The following is a 20,603-nucleotide window of genomic DNA, read 5'->3' as shown; positions in this document are numbered from 1 at the left end:
AATTGTCCAAATATTTTTTTCAATTATGAGGATTGTTTTGCAGAATATAGTAACATGAGTAGTTCAGTGACTATTGTTTCGGATTTTTTGTTTGTTTGTTTTTTTCTTCAGATTTTCTCTTACATTCTCTTGAGGACACAAAGACTTGATGATTTGGTCAGTGGTGTCCACAAAGCTACGATGAGCTTTCTTTTCCATGCAAATGATGCAAAAAGTAAACCCTCCTCTAAATCGTGGGTTCCGGGTTCATGGTCCAACTATTTCACATTTTTAAATTATTATTTTTTTTTTTGTAGTTTACAATACAGCTATTTTTTGATCTGCCTCCTTTTTATTTTTGGTGTAATTCCATTCCAAGCCAGTAGATGGCAGCACACTATTTCCTAAATTGAAAGAAGAAGAGTGAAAACAGGAAGTACTTCAAGCACAGCCTAATTTTTGTTGAAGATAATTAAATGTGAGCACCTCTTAAGTCCTGCTTTTTATGCCTACAGAAAGCAACGGCTGTAGGTTCATTTCTTTGAGTCTGATTTTGATGTATTTTGTGATATAAGTTTGTTAGTTTGGGGAAAAATGGCATTTGTTTAGTGTAAACAGATGGATTGTACGCTCTTGCACTGTTTTTACAATATTTGTCGTCATATCTGTTGCTCTTTCTCGCTCGATATTTTATGTTAAAATGTGCTTGTGTTGTTTGAAAAAATGTTTTAAAGACTTAAAAAGGTGTCTTAAATGCTCTAAAAATACCCATAGGATGTATTTAAATGTAGCATTTCTATATGGTAGATGTCAGGAATGCAAGCTTATGACAATTTTGGCTTCTGTTTTAATCAAACAAGCCAATCGATGTTGTGTTACTCGCTGCTCAATACTGCTTCGACTCAACACCGATGTATGTAATTTGGATCAATAGACTGCGGCGATCAACACTTCCTATATGGCGGCCGCCTATGGATTATTACCCCAAAAAATGTGAGCGAGCCACGTTTGCCGCAGAGGTCATTTTGGATCGCCCTTCTCCGGTTTCGTGGCGAGTCTGCGGCCGCCCCAAGTCTGTCGGCACATGGCATCGCAACCCGACCCCCTGTCGCTAAAAGCCGTCTGCGGTTACTAATTGCCGACCGGGGCGTCATTACCTTAATTAATGGCTTTTATCAGCATTGGCGCGGCTTAAAAGGTCCCGGGAGACGCCACTGGGTCCCGTGAGCGACATTCCTATTACCGATAATTTTTCCACAACGTCGACTATGGCAGCCTACCCACAATCCAGTTTTGGCTGGTGCCAACTAATAGATTATCAAATTAATCAACAGCTATTTTTCACAGAAACTCTCAAAACCCTCAATCGGTTTGTATTCTCAGCTGTACGGTGTTTGTCGGGCTCTCACTAGTTTTAATTTCGTCAACAAAAACGAAACAAAAATATTTTCGTGAACCCACATTTTTCACCACACTAAAACGAGACTAGACTAGACTAAAGCCCTCATTAACTCATTCACTCCCAGCCATTTTCACTCACTATTTTACTGGATTTTGACTGATTTTGCAAAACCCACAGAATATTGTGTTCTATTGCTATAAAAACATGGAACTTACCAAAAGAAAGGTTAAAGTCTCTTCTTTCACCAGGAAAAAAAAAAGTATATTTCTATCGGTTTCCGTTTTGCAGCAATTAGCATTAGCATGTAGCTAAGTTTCATCCTTATTCACAAACCTGGTGAAAACATTGACAAAAAGAACTTGTTGCAACATGGCCCTGACTGATCTCTTATACTCTGCTGCCACCTGGTGGCCGTTTGTGTAATAGCTACTATTTCTTCAACCGTTCTTTGCAGTTGAGTCAGCATCAAAGCCTTCTGTATGCTCTAGCATACAAAAAACATAAATACGTCTTTGGGACACTTAAAACATAAAAAAAAAACGGATGTATACGTTTTTGGGAGCAAATGAGTTAATAAATGAGTATGCATTTTCGTCGACTAATGAAGACGAGATGAAAATGTCCTTCACTTAATAAAAATAGACATTTTAGTTCATGTACAAAAACGAGACGAAAATATGAGTTTGTAAAATTGTGTCTCTGCTAATCTGTCACACCTGTGACACTGTGATGTGACACAGCACAAACACGGGATAGACAGGAGGTGGATTCACGGTGAAAGGTTAAAAAAAATAAATAAATAAAAAGTAAATTATAGTTATAACTTAACATGAATCCAACAGCTATAATGGCCCAACAATAATGTTAACTAATGCTAGCTAACTGACTAGCTTATAGCATGGAGCCATAGTAGCCATTGTAATTGTGTATGAAGTTGTTTTTCGTCAAAAAGATCAGAAACTTTTATGTGAAATAGTTTTAGATCCGAAAAGGTTCAATAAAATCTGATGACAAAAAAATATATATACAGGGGTAAAATGGTTGCCCTGACTAAAACTAGACTAAAACGTTTTTGTCGACTAAAACTATCCATCCATCCATCCATTTTCTTGACCACTTATTCCTCACAAGGGTCGCGGGGGCTGCTGGCGCCTATCTCAGCTGGCTCTGGGCAGTAGGCGGGGGACACCCTGGACTGGTTGCCAGCCAATCGCAGGGCTCGACTAAAACTAGATGAATACAATTCTGTTTTCTGGGGCTAAAATAAAGACTAAAACGCTAGATTTGTCGACTAAATGGACGAACTAAAAACGGGATGATAAAAACTAAAAAACGTGACTCGACTTGGACTAAAACTGAGACTAAATTTAAAAAATGGCAGACAAAATTAACACTAGCTCTCACTATGAAATTAGCCCTTGCACTCCCTCGCACAGCTGGTTTAAAAGGTGCGGATTATCCCGCGTGGAAATAAAATCAGTCTGATTCATACGTCCCATCTTCTTGGATGATGTATCGTCGCGGGCGCGGAATTTCATTTACCGCCGCTGCCCTTTGCTGAACCTGTTGCTAGTCAGCGAGCAGGATAAAGCGCATAAGTAGCACGCGGCTTCATTCATCATACTTGGCCGCGGGGCTCATACAGCGATGCGGCGACGAAAGGATCCCCCATCAGGATCCGCAGAGAATCCATTAGAGGGCCGGCGAGCGCATTTTGCCGTCGACACAACATTAGCCGGTCCCCGCTTGGCAGAAAAGGCTGTTTGTGCCGCTTTGAAACGCTGTTGATTCTTATTCTTAGTTGCGTTTTGCGGGGTCTCGTTATGTCTGAAAACTTTTATGAGGTGAAAATATGCATTGTCTTTTATGGACCCTCGTAAATCTCACTCAATGTGTCAAATGATCATTTCAAGACCTACCGGAACAGTCTGGAAATTAGCCTTGACACGTACCTGAAATTGAAAAGGAAGTCGGCCATTTTGATGGATAGACTCTTTGGGGTCATAAGAAAAATTATCCACCTAAACTAGTTTCACTGACTGACATGAAATTGGGCGGACATGTTTATCATAATAGGACGCATGAAAAAATCTGAGGCTCCCATGGCCGAAAGTGAACAGAAAGTCAGCCATTTTGTGCGAATTGGCTTGTACTTTGATGGGCTCTTTAGAATGTTAGTGATAAAAATTATACACTGACACCCCTTACACCAATCAACGTGAATTTGGGTAGACATGTTTATCATAGCAGGAGGCAGAAAAAAAGTCTCAAGGACCCATGGCTGAAAGTAAACAGGAAGTCGGCCATTTTGGGAAATTTCCAGGGCTCGTCCTTTGACGGACTCCTCATATTTATTCGAAATAATTAGCCCCTCGCACCAGTTTAACCGATCGACGTGAAATTGGGCGGACGTGTTTATCATAACAGGACGCACGAAAAAGTCTCAGAGACCCATGGCCGAAATTGGACAGGAAGTCTGCCATTTTGGTTGAAACGACAATTTAGAGAATTCGCCCATTGGGGGAAAAAAAAGAGTGCAAGGGGCCATCGTTGCCATTGCCGCCCTCCGCTCGAATCGGGCTGCATTTGGAATGCGTTCTCTGCGTGGCGCGCTACGAGCTGCTCTGTGCTGTATTAAAGAGCATTAATAATCACAAGAGGCTGCTTGTGCGTGTCACTCACAAGGCTCGAGCACATCAGCGTACGCGCCTGGCGGGCATGTGGCGCTGGCTGGCGTGAAAGTGCTTACACGCGGGCCCGGCAAAGGGAATCATTAAGGAGGCAGAAGAATGGAAAGCAAATCCCATTGTTTGGGCTCATTTCATCCCGTTCTCCTTTTCTTCCTCCAAATACGACGTGTGTGTGTGTGTGTATGATGCGCTGCCATGGATGCTATCAAAAGCCTTTATGATGTCCTCCTCATCTGCCATGTTGCCTTTTGATTATTATCGTGCATCTCTGGAAGAATCCACTGCTTAGCATATGTTGACCCACCGTGTTGTTTTATACTGTTTCAAGGGATTTTTTGGGGGAAAAGTTTGGACACCCCTGCTTGAAATAATCCACAACAATAGAATTCCAATTTAAGGCGAAGCACATCGTCAGGGCGGCGACTCCTTCTTTTCCACAGCGCTAAACGCAGCCCCTCAATCTCTCTTGGCTTTTACTGTCAGTCCAGAGAGCACTCAGTCATCTCTGTGCATCACACCCCCCCCAATATTGATTTTTCCTCCCACTGAAACAGCCGCATGAACATAAATTTTGCATGAGGCTTTTACTCAGGGCCTGCGTGCTTTTGCTCTGACGACGCATGATGGGCCCGTGAGCACGCGCTAATAACGGCCAGGCAACACTGTAAGGTGTGTTGGGGATGGGAGGGGGGGGCGGTCCAAGGACAAAAGCCTGAGACCCCACACTGGGCACCATTGTATTACATTTTGTCAACATATTCCCTGAAATAACGCTGGAGGAGGAGGAGGCGGAAGGCATCGGCTGCTACAGTACGCAAATGTATCTGATGTGTTTTTTCAGGGCCAATACTGATGCCGATGATTAGCAGTCAAGGAGGCCAATAACTGATATTTGAAGCCGATATTTATTATCTGTTTAATAAAAGGGGGTGGGGAGGAATATTGGCGTCAAAAAAATGTAAAATTTAAATGCCAATCTTGACTTCCTGTTGTAATGTCTTCAAGCAGTGGTGTCCAAACTGCGGCCCAGGGGCAATTTGCGGCCTGCTGTCCTTTTTTTTTTTTTTTTTTTTTTTTTTTTAAAGTGGTCGGCGATATATGCTAAAAATGACATTTGACTCACTTCAAATAAAATAAAAACAAAAATGTTTGGAGATAGTCGAAGTAAAAAACTGTGTTGAAAAACACAGGTGCTATTAAAGGTTATTTTAGTGAACTAAAACTCACGAAAAAACTAATAATAAAATTTTAAAAAAAAATCGTAAATGAAATAAAATAAAAACGAAGATGCTTTTTAAAAAAGAAAACTAACTGAAACTACATTTTATGTTTACAAAACTAACTACTGTAAAATAAAACTAACTAAAATTACAGCAAAAATGTCCTTCGTTTTAGTCTTTGGTAATTAATTGAATGCATGAGCCTTTGGGGATGATTGTAAACCCCATTTTTAGTAGGTTTATTTTGATATAAACCAGAATAATGACGTCGCGCCCGTGGTGTTTTTTTTTTTTTAAATATTACGCACAAGTACTACACGTTAAAAAAACAAAAAAAAAACAACAACCTAATACTGAAACTAACTAAACTAAAATAAGCATTTATTAAAGAACCAAATCTAATAAAAACTAACAGAACCACCCTGAAAACTAATTAAAACTTACATTTAAAAAAAAAAAAACTCAAAACGAAATAAAAACTAAAATGAAAAATTCCAAAACTATAATAACCCTACTGCCATATTACAAATAAATTGGTTCATATACTGTAGCATTTTCTCAATTTATCTTCATAATATTATGTGGCCCTTGCGTCCTTCTGATTTTCTGTATGTGGCCCTCAAATGAAAAACTCCTGTCTTAAAGTATATTATTGAACAGTTTTTGTTTTATTTTGTTTTTTGTTTTTTTGTTTTTTTGTTTACTTTAGATGACATCCTTTTAAATTTCTAACAAAAACAGAACAATCAGTGAACTCCCAAGGTTATCAGTACGTCTTAAAAAGTTAAGTTTTCTACAGTAAATATTTTTTTTCCCAAAATTTATTCAGAAACTTTCACATTTCTTTGTTTTAATGTGGAACAAAAACAAATGGTTCAGAAAGTTCACAGGGTCAGTAGCATTTCTTATAATGTTAACTGAAAATTTAAATAAACGGCTCCCTGAGATTAAAATTGTTTTGATTGACCTTATGTCGGTTGTGGGATTTTAAAAAAGGCCGATACCGATATTCGTCAAAATGCCCAATATCGGCTATCGGTCTATCCTATAAATGTGTCATTTAAGGGGGTACAGGACATCCTGCTCATTCATTTGAAACGACTTTGAGTTGACAAAAATCTATTTTGAAGATCATAGTCATCAGTCACAACCAAAACAAAGCTAGCTATAAATCAAAAATTAGTATCTCAGGCGGACTGACTTTTTTTGTACTGAGTCAACAAGACACAAATATTTGTCTTCAGTTTGTCTCCATTTTGAAAAATAAGGCCAAGTGTGATGCAGGCAACAAAAAAAAAAAACAGTTGAATATCTTCAGTCCTCTTCCGCTCTCGGATGAAATTTCATGTCATTGGTGGTTAATAAGATTTGTAGCTTTTAACCTTCTCCTGTCACCTTTCATATCTTCTCTCCAAAGAAGAAAATCCGAGTGGAATGAAAGTCGATCTTATTTTAGTGGAAACCCGCCAGCGCGAACGCCGACGAGGTCCTCGCGCCACCCACGGGGGTCCCTGGGCCACGCGGCCTCATAAAAGAGGGACACATTAACCAGTCCTGTTTGTGTAACATCTCCGTACAAAATAAAAGGTGTGATTCTTTCACAGGCGTCACCTCGACAATAATGACGCCATTTGGGCGACAAGCCGCATCATTTGCTCTCGAAGCATCCTCAATCATCCTCTATTTTTATTGCACACGATTCACACTTTCTGGATGACTTGACATGATAAGAATTCTTTTTTAAGTGTTCCAACACTCCTGCGCTAAAAATTTTGCCAAATGTTGATCAACTCCACGCGACGCAGCTGTGAAGCACTTCTCAGACTTTCTGGCCTTTTGCTGCATTCGAGGTTGGTCGGAAGTCGGACTTTTCTGAGTTCAAACCAGGAAGTGTGGACGGAAACGCCCCCTTGAACTCGGAAATTCCACTTGCGAAGTCTGGAAAAAAAAAAAAAAAAAAAAGAAGTGACAAGTGATGTCACTCTACAATGGCGCCCCCTTCAGAAACGCAGGCCGTGAATGGTAAAACACAATTTACTTGAGTATAAAGCTAGCTTTCTTCATTCATAAATATTCAACATAACTTCACGTACCACAACGTATGTGACAGTATGCCGCTGTATCCTTGCATGAAATTATACGGTGAACTACTGAACTGTATGGAATACTTATAAAATAAGATCAAAACAATAAATGAAGCAAAATTTCGAGAAGGGAAGTTTGTTGGAGGTCAACATGAGTTTTGAGGACCAAAATAAAAAAAGAAATTTATCACTACACTATTTTGGTTGTTTACTTTCGCCTCGAACGCTTTCAGGTCGGAACTGGGAAAAAGCAACTCTGATATATTCGACTTTCGACCATCCTCGAATGCAACATTTGACCCAATCAATCCAATCAGAAACCTGAAGAAAGTCTCTGCCAAACAATCACCTGTTTTCCCGAAACTGAGCCTTGATTGGTCACTAGTACTGAGCACCTGTGACATCATCTTCAGTCGACAGCAAGTTGCAAAATGGCCGCCGCCTGAGATGCATAAGTCAAATTACACAAACACAATATTAATCAGAATGTTCTTTTATGAGTAGTGGCGGCATATGACAACATGTTACAGTAAAAAAAAAAAAAAAAAAAAAAAATGGCTTGACTTCCTCTTCAAGGAACACAAGACTTATGAAAAACTAACCAGCTATTCTGTGAAATGTTTAATTTCGACTCTTCCCTGAAAAAAATTGGCAATTTATGTTGAGCAATTATAATTTTATAGCACTTTTTATGAAAATTTTTGCGTTAAGTACTGCATCGGGCATTTTGGACAGTCACGTGATCATCGTGACGTATCGCGTGCGTAAAATACACATTGAATGAATGACAACAAAGAACTCGTGAGGAATGATTGCATCACACGGCGGACATCAAAGGTGGAATTTCGCCTTACAACAAAGAAACACTTCTTCAAAAGCAGTACAGCCACGGAGGACACGCCAAAGATTTGTTTCCAACCGAACGCCGGATAAAACTGGTGCATCCAGCCGTCGGCGAGTCCAAGTGGATGGTAAACATCCGGGGGACTTGTACTCTGCTAGGCTAAGCTACATGTCGTGTGCTAAGCACGCTTTAGCCCACATTAGGAGTGACCCCACACGGAATGACATGAAACCGGATGTGTTGAAGACTTTGCTCTCAACAGTATTTGGGATCCAAAACGTCTTTTTCTCGCTCATTATGTCAGCAAATTACCATTTAAATGAACGAAGACGGCTTCCGGTTCGCACGGGATACGTCATCACGATCACGTGATCACACCGTACAATTGAATTCGGACACTTAACTCATTTGCTCCCAATAAAGTGTAAATATGTTTTTTTTAAATGTTCTAAGTGTCCCAAAGACGTATTTATACGTCTTTTTGTTTTTATGCTAGAGCATACAGAAGGCTTTGATGCAGCCTCTCAACTGCAAAGAACGGTTGCAGAAATGGTAGTTATTACACAAACGGCCAGCAGGTGGCAGCAGAGCAAAGGAGATCAACCAGGGCCATCTTGAGAAAAAGCTAAATTACTTACAATTTTCAATAGATTTGTGAAAACTGATGAAACTTAGCTATCTTCTAATGCTAATTGCTGCAAAAAGGAAACAGACAGAAACATACTTTTTTTTTCCTGATGAAAGAAGAGACTTTAATTTTTCTTTTGATAGGTTCCATGCTTTTATAGCTTTTATTGCAAAATCAGTCAAAATCCAGTAAAACAGCCAGGAGCGAACGGGATTGCTTCTGTGAAAATGGCTGCCAGTGAATGAGTTAATCGGTTTAAACTCAAATTCAGGGAATAAGATGGCGAAGATATTTGCACTTTTATTCTTTGTACACAAAGCCTAATACAATACTGGAAAATGATTAATAAGTGTTGTATTGCTTTAAAGACTGATCTGATCACGTAGACTAGCGCAGTGGCTAAAGCTAACTGAGACCGTTAAAAGACACCAGTGCGCACCAAGCGCCGCATTATCCACTTGTGCGAGCGGCTCCTCGCTAATCCTGCGAGTAAGAATGACCTTCCTTTTGACCACCGCCGTAATGATCCCGATCCGCACGCTGGAAATCGGCTTCTCTCCGCCGGAGTCATTAGCGGCAAGGTGTCACTTGTAAGCTTTACTGTGAGGGATGGACTCTTCATTTTGCACAAACCTTGGTTTAACGGCGTTATTGACGTACTGTAGCTATAGACACCAGACGCGGAACGCTTTTCTGCGCCTTTAAGTAAAAGTGCATGAGGTTTTTATTGATCTCACACAATGCGACAACGCTCCCTTTCACTCACAGCGATCCCGATTTCCCAAGGTTTACCGAGCCCAATGGCGTTTTTTTTCTGCTTGATAATGTTCTCGTGAAAAGCTTCTAATTATCAATTTAGTCATCAAGTCGGCCTTGGCGTGTGAGAAAGTACATCAATCAGTGGTTTCATTCTCAGATATGAAACAAATGAGTTGAATCCAATGCTACATTACGTGTGAAAGTAGCGCTTGAAATTTAATGGCGGCTGAAAAACGAGGGTAGCCAGCGTTTGAAATCCGATGAGCTCACCAAGTTTATTTCAGGTAACTGAAACTAACTAAATAATTAAAACTAAAATTCACCGAAAAAATGTGTTCATAAAATAAAATAAAAATAAATATTCATAAAATAAAACAAAAACTAACTGAAATTACATTTTGCATTAACAAAACTAAAACTTACTATAATGATAGCGAATATGTCTTTCGTTGTAGTCTTTGGTAATTAATTTAAGACATGAGCCTCTGGCGTTGATTTTTTTTTATTGATATTTGATATTGAAATTTATTTCAATATTAACCCGAATAAAGACGTTTTAAAGTGTGTCACACAGAAGTGATGTCATCTAGCAGCAGCCAATAGAAAAGCACCTTCTGATGACAACGATGCAGGTGCCAATTTTGTGTTTTGTGACTTTTGGCTCCATTGGCTCACCTTGCCTACTTTTTCATTTCATTCAGCCAAAACTCACCACTAGGTAAGAAGGGTGTTGCTTTTTTATTTTACCATGTTATTTATTAAATATTGCACACAACACCCCCTTTTTTTTAAAGGAAAACTAATACTAAAACTATCTAAAAAGTAAACTAAAACGAAACATTTTTTTTAATAACTAACACAGCCGCCTTGAAAACTAATTCAAACTACTGTATAATGAAAATTCCAAAACTATAATAACCCTGGTTCAAACTGTCAAATAATGTTGTTTTGCTTTGTCAAGTTTTCAGATTCTCAAGCCTTCTTTTATTAACTCAAATAACAACCTTGTTGGAGGTATACAGTACAATCCTTAGAGTGCATTTGACTATATTTGGTCCCAGTCTAAACAGAGTGAAACATATTTGGAAAAGAGTAAAATATTCAGAGAAAATGTAAATTTTATGTAAAGAGTGTATTAAATAAAAACAGAAAACAACAAATATAATCTTGTCAAGCAGCTGGCCATCTGGCATACAGGGCAGATGCCCGGTGGGCCGGCCTCTTTTTGGGGCAGATGCAGTGCTTTTTAATGATTGTTTTCCTACATTTTACCCCAAGAGACTAGCCCAGATTTTAGAGGGACCCGTCCGTTATTCCATTTCAAATAATGATAGCAAACTGAAACATCATCAATAAACATCAGTGGCAGAAAATTACATGTCAGGCAAGTCGGGCCTTGGTCAAAATATCAGGGCTGACTTTTTGGGGCCAGTCCAGCCCTGCTGTGTCAGTTTCCTGTGTGCATTCACAGAACTCTACTTTATTGAAAAATAAAATCCAACTTATTTCAATTTACTGGTGAACAAAATGAACTGGGAGAGTAACCTTTTTGTCAAATTCGGCTCTTTTCACCTTGAATTCCAAAAGTGTTGTGTATCCCTCATCACTATGCAGCTTCAAGTCAAGGCAAGTCAAGTCATCTTTATTTATATAGCACTTACAAACAGGAAGTGTTTCTTTTTCACCGTGGACTTGAAAACAGCAATCGCTGTTTTCTTAAGATGCAACAGCAGATACAATGAAAACAGCAGAGGCCCCAGAATTGAACCCTGTGGAACACCACAAATAATATGGTTCGCTCGAACCCACGTGTGATGACTGTCAAGTTACCCTGCCTCATTCCAAACATTAACATGTCTTCTCTGGATTGTGTCAACAATGAAACGGGGACCCTCCGTCGTTAAAAAAAAAAAAAAAAAAAAAAAAAACAGCCGCCAGTATCAAAGAGAGACTTTTGCGATATAACGAGCATCTCTTCGCCCCTCACTCCATCATTCCGGCAAAGCCGCGGCGCAAACAATTAGCCCCCGACAAGCCGGCTTGTGGATTAGGCGCAATCGAGAAAGGCCGAACGCCGACGTGGCCGTCGCCCACTTAGAGCACAACGGCGGCGGGTCAGTGGTCCTGACAGTCTTAACAAGATGACAGCGTTTATAAAGCACTGCTGTTAAAGAATCTAGTTACCTGCAGTGCGGCTCTGATAATAAGGCCACATGGGGCTTCTAACATATTCCCTCTGTATTTTGTTTGCTTTTTGCCTCATCTTTGTGTTGTTTCGCCGGCTTGTTTTTTCTCGCCGTAATGGTCCGCGCCGGAGGACATTCTCCAGTCGCCTTTGATCTCGCCTGCGCGTTTCAATAATTTTCTGACAGACGCCGTCTTCAACGGCGCTTTTGTCTTCTGCTTTTGTATTCCGCCTTGTAAGTAAGTAGAAGCTCAACATTTTGTCGCCGCGGCGAGAAAGCGCGTGCGCGCGACTTGGAGGGGTTTCATCAAGTTTCGAGTCCAAGTCGTGGATTTTTTTTTTTTGCAGATGTGATCATCCTGGTGCAAAAAAAAAAGCAACTTTTTTTTTTTTTTTGAACGCCATTTGGTTGCTCCCACATTTTAATTGTGTCTACTAGATGGATGGGTCAAGCTAAATTGTGAGAAATTTGAGTTTTTGGCATCGCCTGTGCGTGGAAAATGGCTGCAAACTTGACAAGATGTAATAAAATAGAAAACTTTTGCAGTGAGCTCTACAAGGTGAGAACTTGTTGAGCAAATGGGTTGGTTGTGAGGAAGGGATTTCTAGCAACAATGTTAACATTTTTTTTCCCTGATGTCGATTCCTCCTTTCCCGCATGGATTTTTTTATTTATTTTTTAACTCATTCGAAACTCATTTTTTTGCAAGAGAATGCAGAAGGCGGCAATTGGTTGGCAAACAGTTCAGGGCTGGGATAGGCTCCAGCACCCCCGCGACCCTTGTGAGGAGCAAGCGGTTAAGAGAATTGATGGATGGAAAATGCAGAAGGTTTTGATGCATCTTCTGACATGGTGGTTATTTAATAAAATGGCCAGCAGTTGGCAGCAGAGTATAAGAGATCAGCCAGGGCCATGTTGCAACAAGCTCTTTTTGTCAGTGTTTTCACCAGGAATGTGAATATTGATGAAACCTAGCTATATTTTAATGCTAATTGCTACAAAACTAAAAACGGATAGAAATACACTTTCTTTCCTAATAAAAAAAAGAGACTCTAATCTTTCTTTTCCACGTTTTTATAGCAATAGAAAACAATATCCTGTAGGCCTTGCAAAATCAGTCAAAATCCAATCAAACGGAAGTTGCTTGAGTGAAAATGTCTGCGAGTGAATGAGTTAAACAGAAAATTAAGCGGGGTTCCAGCAGGGCGCCATTATCGGATCCAATTAGTTAATGTTCCTGAAGTCTGCTCGAGGAGATTGATGGGTTTTTTTTCCATGGTGTAATTTGAGGCATTAAACGGGAATATTCTGACCATCCCCTGAGTGACAAAGAAGACTTTTAACTCGTCAGACTGCAGTTGTCCTTCCAACTGAACTTAAGTGAGGGACTCGAAGCCCCGCAGGACCTTGTCGGGGCTCCGTTCAATTTGCGTGCGCATCGGCTGACACCTCCGTGTGTTTGCGCATGGCAAATCACAGGTGTTGCGCAAATAATGACGGCTCACCTTGTCAGGTGTTGATTGGGCTTCGTGTTTTCTCAACAGCTACCTCAACCCTCAACTCGCAACTCCAACACCTGCAGCAGCTCCAACAGATGCACCACCACCACCAGCAGCAGCAGCAGCACCACCAACACGTCCACAGCCAAGTCTCGTCTCAGCATCATCACATGACCCCGCCCGGCCAGCAGCAGCAATCGTCGGTGCCGTCGCCGGGCTCCGCCTGCTCGTCGGCGTCGGGGCAGCCGCCGCAGTCGCCCCCGTCGCACCGGCCCAACCAGTCGCCCGCCCGGAGCCTGCCCTCGCCCGTCACCCCGCCCGTACCCCTGCCGGTGAGTCGGCAAGACTTCTTCGGTCTCTACGAGAGAACCTAAATCAGCATGAACACAAATTATGCTAATATAGGGGTGAAATGATTGGACACACACAATATTGTGTTTTTGTACATTACAGCAATGATTATAGCATATTATGTGGATTTTTAACATAGAAGGGCCAAAACATGCCTAGTGAAAATTAAACCGCACTAAAAAAAATAACCACCAGATGGTGCTAGAACTTGACAAATGACAATCAACTTGACATTTTTTCACAGATGTGCTGCTTTTAATATCGTGACATGACGACAACAATATATTGTGGCAGTTTTAATATCACGATATTGCGATATTGCCAGTATCGTTACATCACTACTTGCTAATGCAAGCACACATTGAGTTCCTCCACATATTGACTCACAAGCATATTATGTTCCCTTTTATCTGACCAATAGCATGTATTTTCAACATATAAGGGCCAAAACATGCTTGGTGAAAATGAAATTGCACTAAAAAAAAAAACAAGAAAAAAAAAACTAGGCACCAGAGGGTGCCTGAACTGCACAAATGGAAATCAACCTGGCTTTTTTTTTTTTTTTTTTTTTCTTTTCAAAAAAGACTGCTTTTGATATTGTGACATGACGACGACGGTACATTGTTTTTGGTAGTTTTAATATTGCGATATCACGACATTGCCACTATGGTTACATCCCTACCTAGTACTGCCCATAGCCAGCTGAGATAGGCTCCAGCACCCCTCACAACTCTTGAAGCAGTTCATAAAATGGATGGATGGATGGATGGATGTTTTGAGTACATTTTACTCATTTATTTAAAAAGACATTTACACAAGGGTTGAGGAATTTTTTTTAAATTCATAAAAAAGTCAAAATCTCTGCAAAATTTACTTAGAATTTCTGAGTGAAAAATCTTTAATAGATTTTTTTTTATGAGATAGGCAAATTTTATCGTACACAGGAAAAATATTTTGAGTAAAATTTACTCTGAATATTTTCCTCTCTTGTCAGTGTAAATTTTACTCCCGTTTCGTGGGCCAAAATACACAAATTTACTTTTCAAAATTTACTTTGTAATTTATCGGCCAATGGGCCACCAGGTTTTTCTTGCCTCCCCGCTCGACACTGAGATTTTTTTCAGGAATTTCAAGTGTTTCAGGAATCCCGCAGGATTCCCACAGGATGGGAGTCAATTTTGCTTTTAATCATGGGATTGGGATGGGACAGGATCAAAAGTTCATGGGAGCGGGATTGTGCAGTAGGGGGTAAGAAAAAACTAAATACTCGGACTGCTGTTCTTTCTTTGTTTTTGTTTTTGTTTTTGTTTTGGGACGGGACGGGACGGGATTTTTTATTTTATTTTATTTTATTTATTTTTTCTTAGCTTCCGGGACTGGAGTGGGACATGATTTTTTTTTTCTGTGGGAGTGGGATGGGACTAGAGCAGGGTTATTATAGTGTTGGAAATTTAGCTAGTTTTAATTAGTTTTCAGGGTGGTTTTGTTACTTTGTATTAGTTTTAGTTATTTGATAAATGCTTAGTTTTAGTTTAGTTTGAGTTAGTTTCAGTATTAGTTTTAGTTTAAAAAAATGTGTATTACTTGTGTGTAATATTTAATAAACACCATGGGAGCGACGTCATCATTTTCTATTGGCTGTTGCTAGATGACATCACTTCTGTGTGACACACTTTCAAACGTCCTTATACCAGTTAATATCAAAATAAATCTACCGTACTTAAAATCATATTTAAAATCATCCCCAAAGGCATTAAATTAATTACTAAAGATTAAAACGAAGGACGTTTTTGCTGTAATTTTATAAACATAAAATGTAGTTTGTTTGTTTGTTTGTTTTTTTAAAGCATTTATTTATTTATTTTTCATTAACGAAATAATTTTTTGCATTTTACTTTTATTTTTTCATTAGTTTTAGTTAACTAAAATAACCTTGGACTGGAGTGAAAGTCCCACTTCTGTGTCACCCACATTTTGTTGTGATCCGAAACAATCCGGCAAATTATTTGATGGATCCCCAAGCTACTGGGATGCCACGATGATATGTCGCCAGTTGTCCCACGTGTTGATGACGCTCATGCAAGGACGGATTGTGAGGTCATCTCCCCTTCCTGTTTTTATCAGCCTCTTCATCTTTGCGCTCCTTTTTGCGCCCACTCTGTCCGTCCATCCATCTGGGCCCACGTCGTCCGTCCATCTGGCCGTCAGCTTGCCCGTGATAACGGCCTATTTGATATCCCGGCGGTTTCATTTACAGCACGCGCCGGTCAGGGTCGCCCGGCCGTCCTGGCTCACATTCATCAGCGTCAGGCTCCTTATTGGCTTGTGGCGCCAGCTTCTTTACGGGCCAAGATGCGTCGGGCTGTTTGTTCCCCCGTCTTCAACAACCCCCCCCCCCAACCCAACCCTCCCGTCACTGCCTTTTTCGACCCCCGTCATGGCCCGCTGAGATTCAGCGGGGGGGAAAAAATAGTCTCTGGATTTAATGGGCCTCCAAAGGCGTTACGTCGGAACCAAACGCACTGTCCGGTCTCCGTGCGGAATCGCCAGACAAAGACCAGAGACAACACTTTTTTTTTCCCAATATTTTATTACAATAACAATAACAAACAAAAAAACAAAACGATACAAAAAAAGTCCTCAAAAACAAAACAAAAAAAATACAAAATAAAAATAAAGTAAATAAATACAGCCCTCTCTCCACCAAGGTTATTTTAGTTAACAAAAACTAACGAAAAATCTAAAACTAAAATAAAAAAAAACAATGTTGTTAATAAAATAAAATAAAAACTATAATGGTTTCTAAAAAATGAAAACTAACTGAAACTACATTTTATGTTTACAAAACTAATGAATTTAATACATGAGCCTTTGGGGACGATTTGAAATGTGATTTTAAGTGCATTTATTTTGATATTAACAAAAGCGACGTCATCTAGCAGCAGCCAATAGAAAAGCACCTTCAGATGACGTCGCTCCCTTGCTGTTTTTTAAATATTGCGCACAAGTAATACACATTTCTGTTAAAAACTAAAACTAATACTGAAACTAAAGCTAAACTAGAACGAAGCATTTATTAAATAACTAAAACTAATAAACACTAACAAAACCACCCTGAAACCTAATTAAAACTAGCTAATTTAAAAAAACAATATTCAAAACGAAACCAAAACTAACTCAAATAAAAAATTCCAAAACTATAATAACCCTGGTTGAAACTCAATACGGACTCATTAAATGGACAGTGTGTAGAATTTAGTGCCATCTACTGGTGAACTAATAGAATGCAGCAAACTAAGTTTCGAATCATGCGCTAAATGTCACAAGCCTAATACCAATTACCATTCTCGCTAAGTTTGTCTCCTTCGGGTATCCATAGCACAAAGATGGCGGCCAAACATGTCAGCCTCCTGTAAGGTTCGGCGTGACCAATTAGCGATTGTTTGACCTATGATTATATACAAAAAAAAATTACGTTGATGTGATAGAATGTATATATATTTTTGCATACTATTAACTCAGTTGCTCCCAAAAATGTATAAATATGTTCTATTTTAAATGTGTCCCAAAGACGTATTTATACATATTTTTTTTTTACATGTTTTCATGCTAGAGCATACAGAAGGCTTTGGTGCAGCCTCTCAACTGCAAAGAACTGTTGAAGAAATTGTAGTTATTAGACAAACATCCAGGAGGTGGCAGCAGAGTATAAGAGATCAACCAGGGCCATGTTGCAACAAGCGTTTTTCCCCACAGTTTTAAACAAATTTGTGAATAATGATGAAACTTAGCTATGTTCTAATGCTAATTGCTGCAAAACGGAAACAGATAGAAATATACTTTTTTCCCTAATGAAAAAAAAGACACTCTAATCTGTCTTTTGGTAGGTTCCATGCTTTGATAGCAATAGAACACAATATTCTGTGGGCCTTGCAAAATCAGTCACAATCCCGTAAAACAGCTGGGATTGCGTCTGTGAAAATGGCTGCCAGTCAATGAGTTCATAATAGTGAATTTTTAAAATAAATGTGAAATGTTACACACTGTCAAGAACATGGTAATATTTTTTTCCAGAATTTCTATATTTTAATGCATTTTGAGTATTTCTTTTGTAATAATGGCATTTCCTGAGAGTGGCGCCATTTTTTATGCCGTTGTAAAGTTATTATAACATAACGTAATCAAGCACGTTTTCATTGGTCATTTTGACACGACAACGTAGGCGCTAAGCTAACACGTGTGTTTGAGATCGGCACAATAAATGTTCTCAAAAATGACATTAGATTTTTTTTTTATTTGTTGTTTTTCACTTGAAAAAAAACAATTTAGATTTAACACGTCCCCTGCCTACTGCCCAGAGTCAGCTGAGATAGGCGCCAGCACCCCCCGCGACCCTTGTGAGGATTAAGCGGTCAAGGAAATGGATGGATGGATAGATTTAACACATTCACTGCCAGCCCAGCAAAAATGCATAATTTGACGTCTTTTTCCGTCAATGGCAGTGAATGAGTTAAGGAAGGCCAACATAACTAAATGCTTTCAATCATCAAAGTAGCTGGTCACCATTTCCTTGGCGGAGTTAACAACCTCCTCCAGTCGAAAGATACTGCGACAATTATGTGAATGAAGCAAACGAGCTTAACGGCATCCAATCAGCCGCGACGGGCCCGGGCGGGCCTTCAAATCCTGTTGAGCGGTCGCTGTAGGCCATGTGGCTTGTCCTTGCCGGACCGGCGCTGACCTGGAGAAGAAAGTAAACCCTTTACATACGGCGGCTCTCGTTTCCACCAAACGCGCGCGCGCGCACGCTAATCCTATTTGATTGAGGCAATATCGTAATGATAGCTGATGTGGCCTCCTCCCAAGGGAAGTGTCCTCGGTCATCGGAATCCCGCTCGCTCACTTACCGATTCCATTCGAAACATCTTCGATGGAAAGCAGGCTGGCCGTCCCGCGCACAGATTCGACTAGCTTGGTTACAAAATGGCCGCTTACAACTTGTGTTGTCAGCCTAGCGATTCCATCCGTATCACAATTCAGGTTTTTTTGTTTTTTTTACTCAAATTTAGAAAATACTAATCAGTAAACCTGTACATGTACATTGAAAAATTTGTAGGAAATTTATTTATCTTGTTTGTTTTAGTTTTTTTGTTTTTTAATGTGGTAAAAAAACAAAAAACAGCATGGGAGCGACGTCATCTGAAGGTGCTTTTCTATTGGCTGCTGCGAGATGACGTCACTTCTGTGTGACACACTTTCAAACGTCCTTTTTTCCGGTTAATATCAAAATAAATCGACTTCATATCACATTTAAAATCATCCCCAAAGGCTCATGCATTAAATTAATTACCAAAGATGACCACGAAGGACATTTTTCATAATAGTTAGTTTTAGTTAGTTTTGTAAACATAAAATGCAGTTTCAGTTAGTTTTTGTTTTATAAACAGGATTTTCATTTTTATTTTATTTTGTTAACGAAATAGTTTTTTTTATTTTAGTTTTTTCGTTAGTTTTAGTTAACTAAAATAACCTTGGTCTGCATTCGCGTACACACCTCAGGTAAACAAAAACAGCAAATATTTGTTTTGTTTTTTGTTTTTTTTGGTGCTGATAATCCAAACAATGCCGCTGATGACAAACAAAAACAGGATTTTTTTTTTTTTTTTTTTTTTTTTTGCAGATAATCCGAACAATGCCGTTGATGGCAAACAAAAACAGGAACTATTTGTCTTTTTTTTTTTTTTTTTTTCTTTGCAGATAATCCGAACAATGCCGTTGATGGCAAACAAAAACAGTTTTTTTGTTGTTTTTTTGTTGTTGTTTTTTGCAGATAATCCGAACAATGCCGTTGATGGCAAAACAAAAACAGGAAATAGTTTTAGTTAGTTTTGTAAACATAAAATGTAGTTCAGTTAGTTTTATTTTATTTAATTTCGTTCATGAAATTGTTTTAATCTTGAGTTTTAGTGTTTTCGTAAGTTTTAGTTAACTAAAATAACCTTGGTTTCACCAAATGAATTGTTTATGTTGTTGTATTTCCTGTAATCGCTGTATATTGTCATATTATAGTTGGCTAAATTTTGCGTTTACTCTGAGACTAACCGCTGATCTCAAAGTAGCCGAAACGTCAAGAATGAATTTGCGCATGAATTTGTGTTGAAGCCTTGGTGGAGGTCTGGACTCTCAAAATATTACCCCCCAAGGAGCCAAAATATAATTGTCAGTGCACTACAGTGATCCATTTGTTGAGTAATTGCAAATCCCTCGTTAATCCGGAGTACTCATGACAATCCCCCTCCTGTTTATGACTAATTAGTGAGACAAAACACACGACTGATCTGGTTATTAGCCCCCCGTTTACGGACAAAAACGCCACCCGCAGTCTGTCCTTGACTTCCTTCTTCCTTCACATTTCTTACAATCCCGAAGCTCATACAGTTCACAACTCGCCGCCTTGAACGCGCCACAGAGGTGACAAATAGACTGGCGAGGTGAGATTAGCAAATTTGCCTAAGTGTGTTAATGTGCGGGATTTTCAGCCCGCAGGTTGATTGATTGGCGCCGGGGTGGATGGGGTGGGTTTAGCGGGGTTTCGCCACGCTCCCGGAGAGCTCGGGGGATTTGGCGGCAGGCAGAAGTGCACGCGGCGTGCGCGGAATTGATCTTAATTAGATCTGAAAGAGCCGCCACGGCAGAACGGGCGCGCCGATTAAAATGAAAAACAGGAGAAATTACCGATCAAATTAATCATAATGTCGGGCTACAGCTGTAAGGTCTGCTGTAATTTGCCACTCCACTGGCTTACATCGGGGCCGGGCCGAGGCGGAGGCGGAGGGACATGCTGATCCGTGGAAGAAGCGGGAAGCTTAGCGCGGGCCCCGTCCGCGCCGCCATTGCGCGTGTAACCTTCCGATGACCCGCCTGCTCAGGTCGCACTTCCTCTCGCTGTAGCGGCGCTCTG

General features: G+C 39.8%; 1 protein-coding gene across 8 annotated transcripts in view; it reads left to right on the top strand.

Annotated features, from left to right (window-relative positions):
• The window catches only part of LOC144009496 (POU domain, class 6, transcription factor 2-like), a 104,664-nt gene that overhangs the window by 52,971 nt on the left and 31,090 nt on the right, over positions 1-20,603 (top strand). For all 8 annotated transcript variants that reach the window (XM_077509258.1, XM_077509257.1, XM_077509260.1 and 5 more), the window contains one exon: positions 13,337-13,623. In XM_077509258.1, coding sequence (XP_077365384.1) covers positions 13,337-13,623 — 287 coding nt within the window. The remainder of the gene's footprint in view (positions 1-13,336; positions 13,624-20,603) is intronic.

The sequence above is a fragment of the Festucalex cinctus genome, chromosome 20, assembly GCF_051991245.1.
Source record: "Festucalex cinctus isolate MCC-2025b chromosome 20, RoL_Fcin_1.0, whole genome shotgun sequence".
NCBI classification, from domain to species: domain Eukaryota; kingdom Metazoa; phylum Chordata; class Actinopteri; order Syngnathiformes; family Syngnathidae; genus Festucalex; species Festucalex cinctus.
The sequence above is the reverse complement of the archived record's forward strand: the minus strand, read 5'-3'. Positions and strand labels throughout refer to the sequence as shown.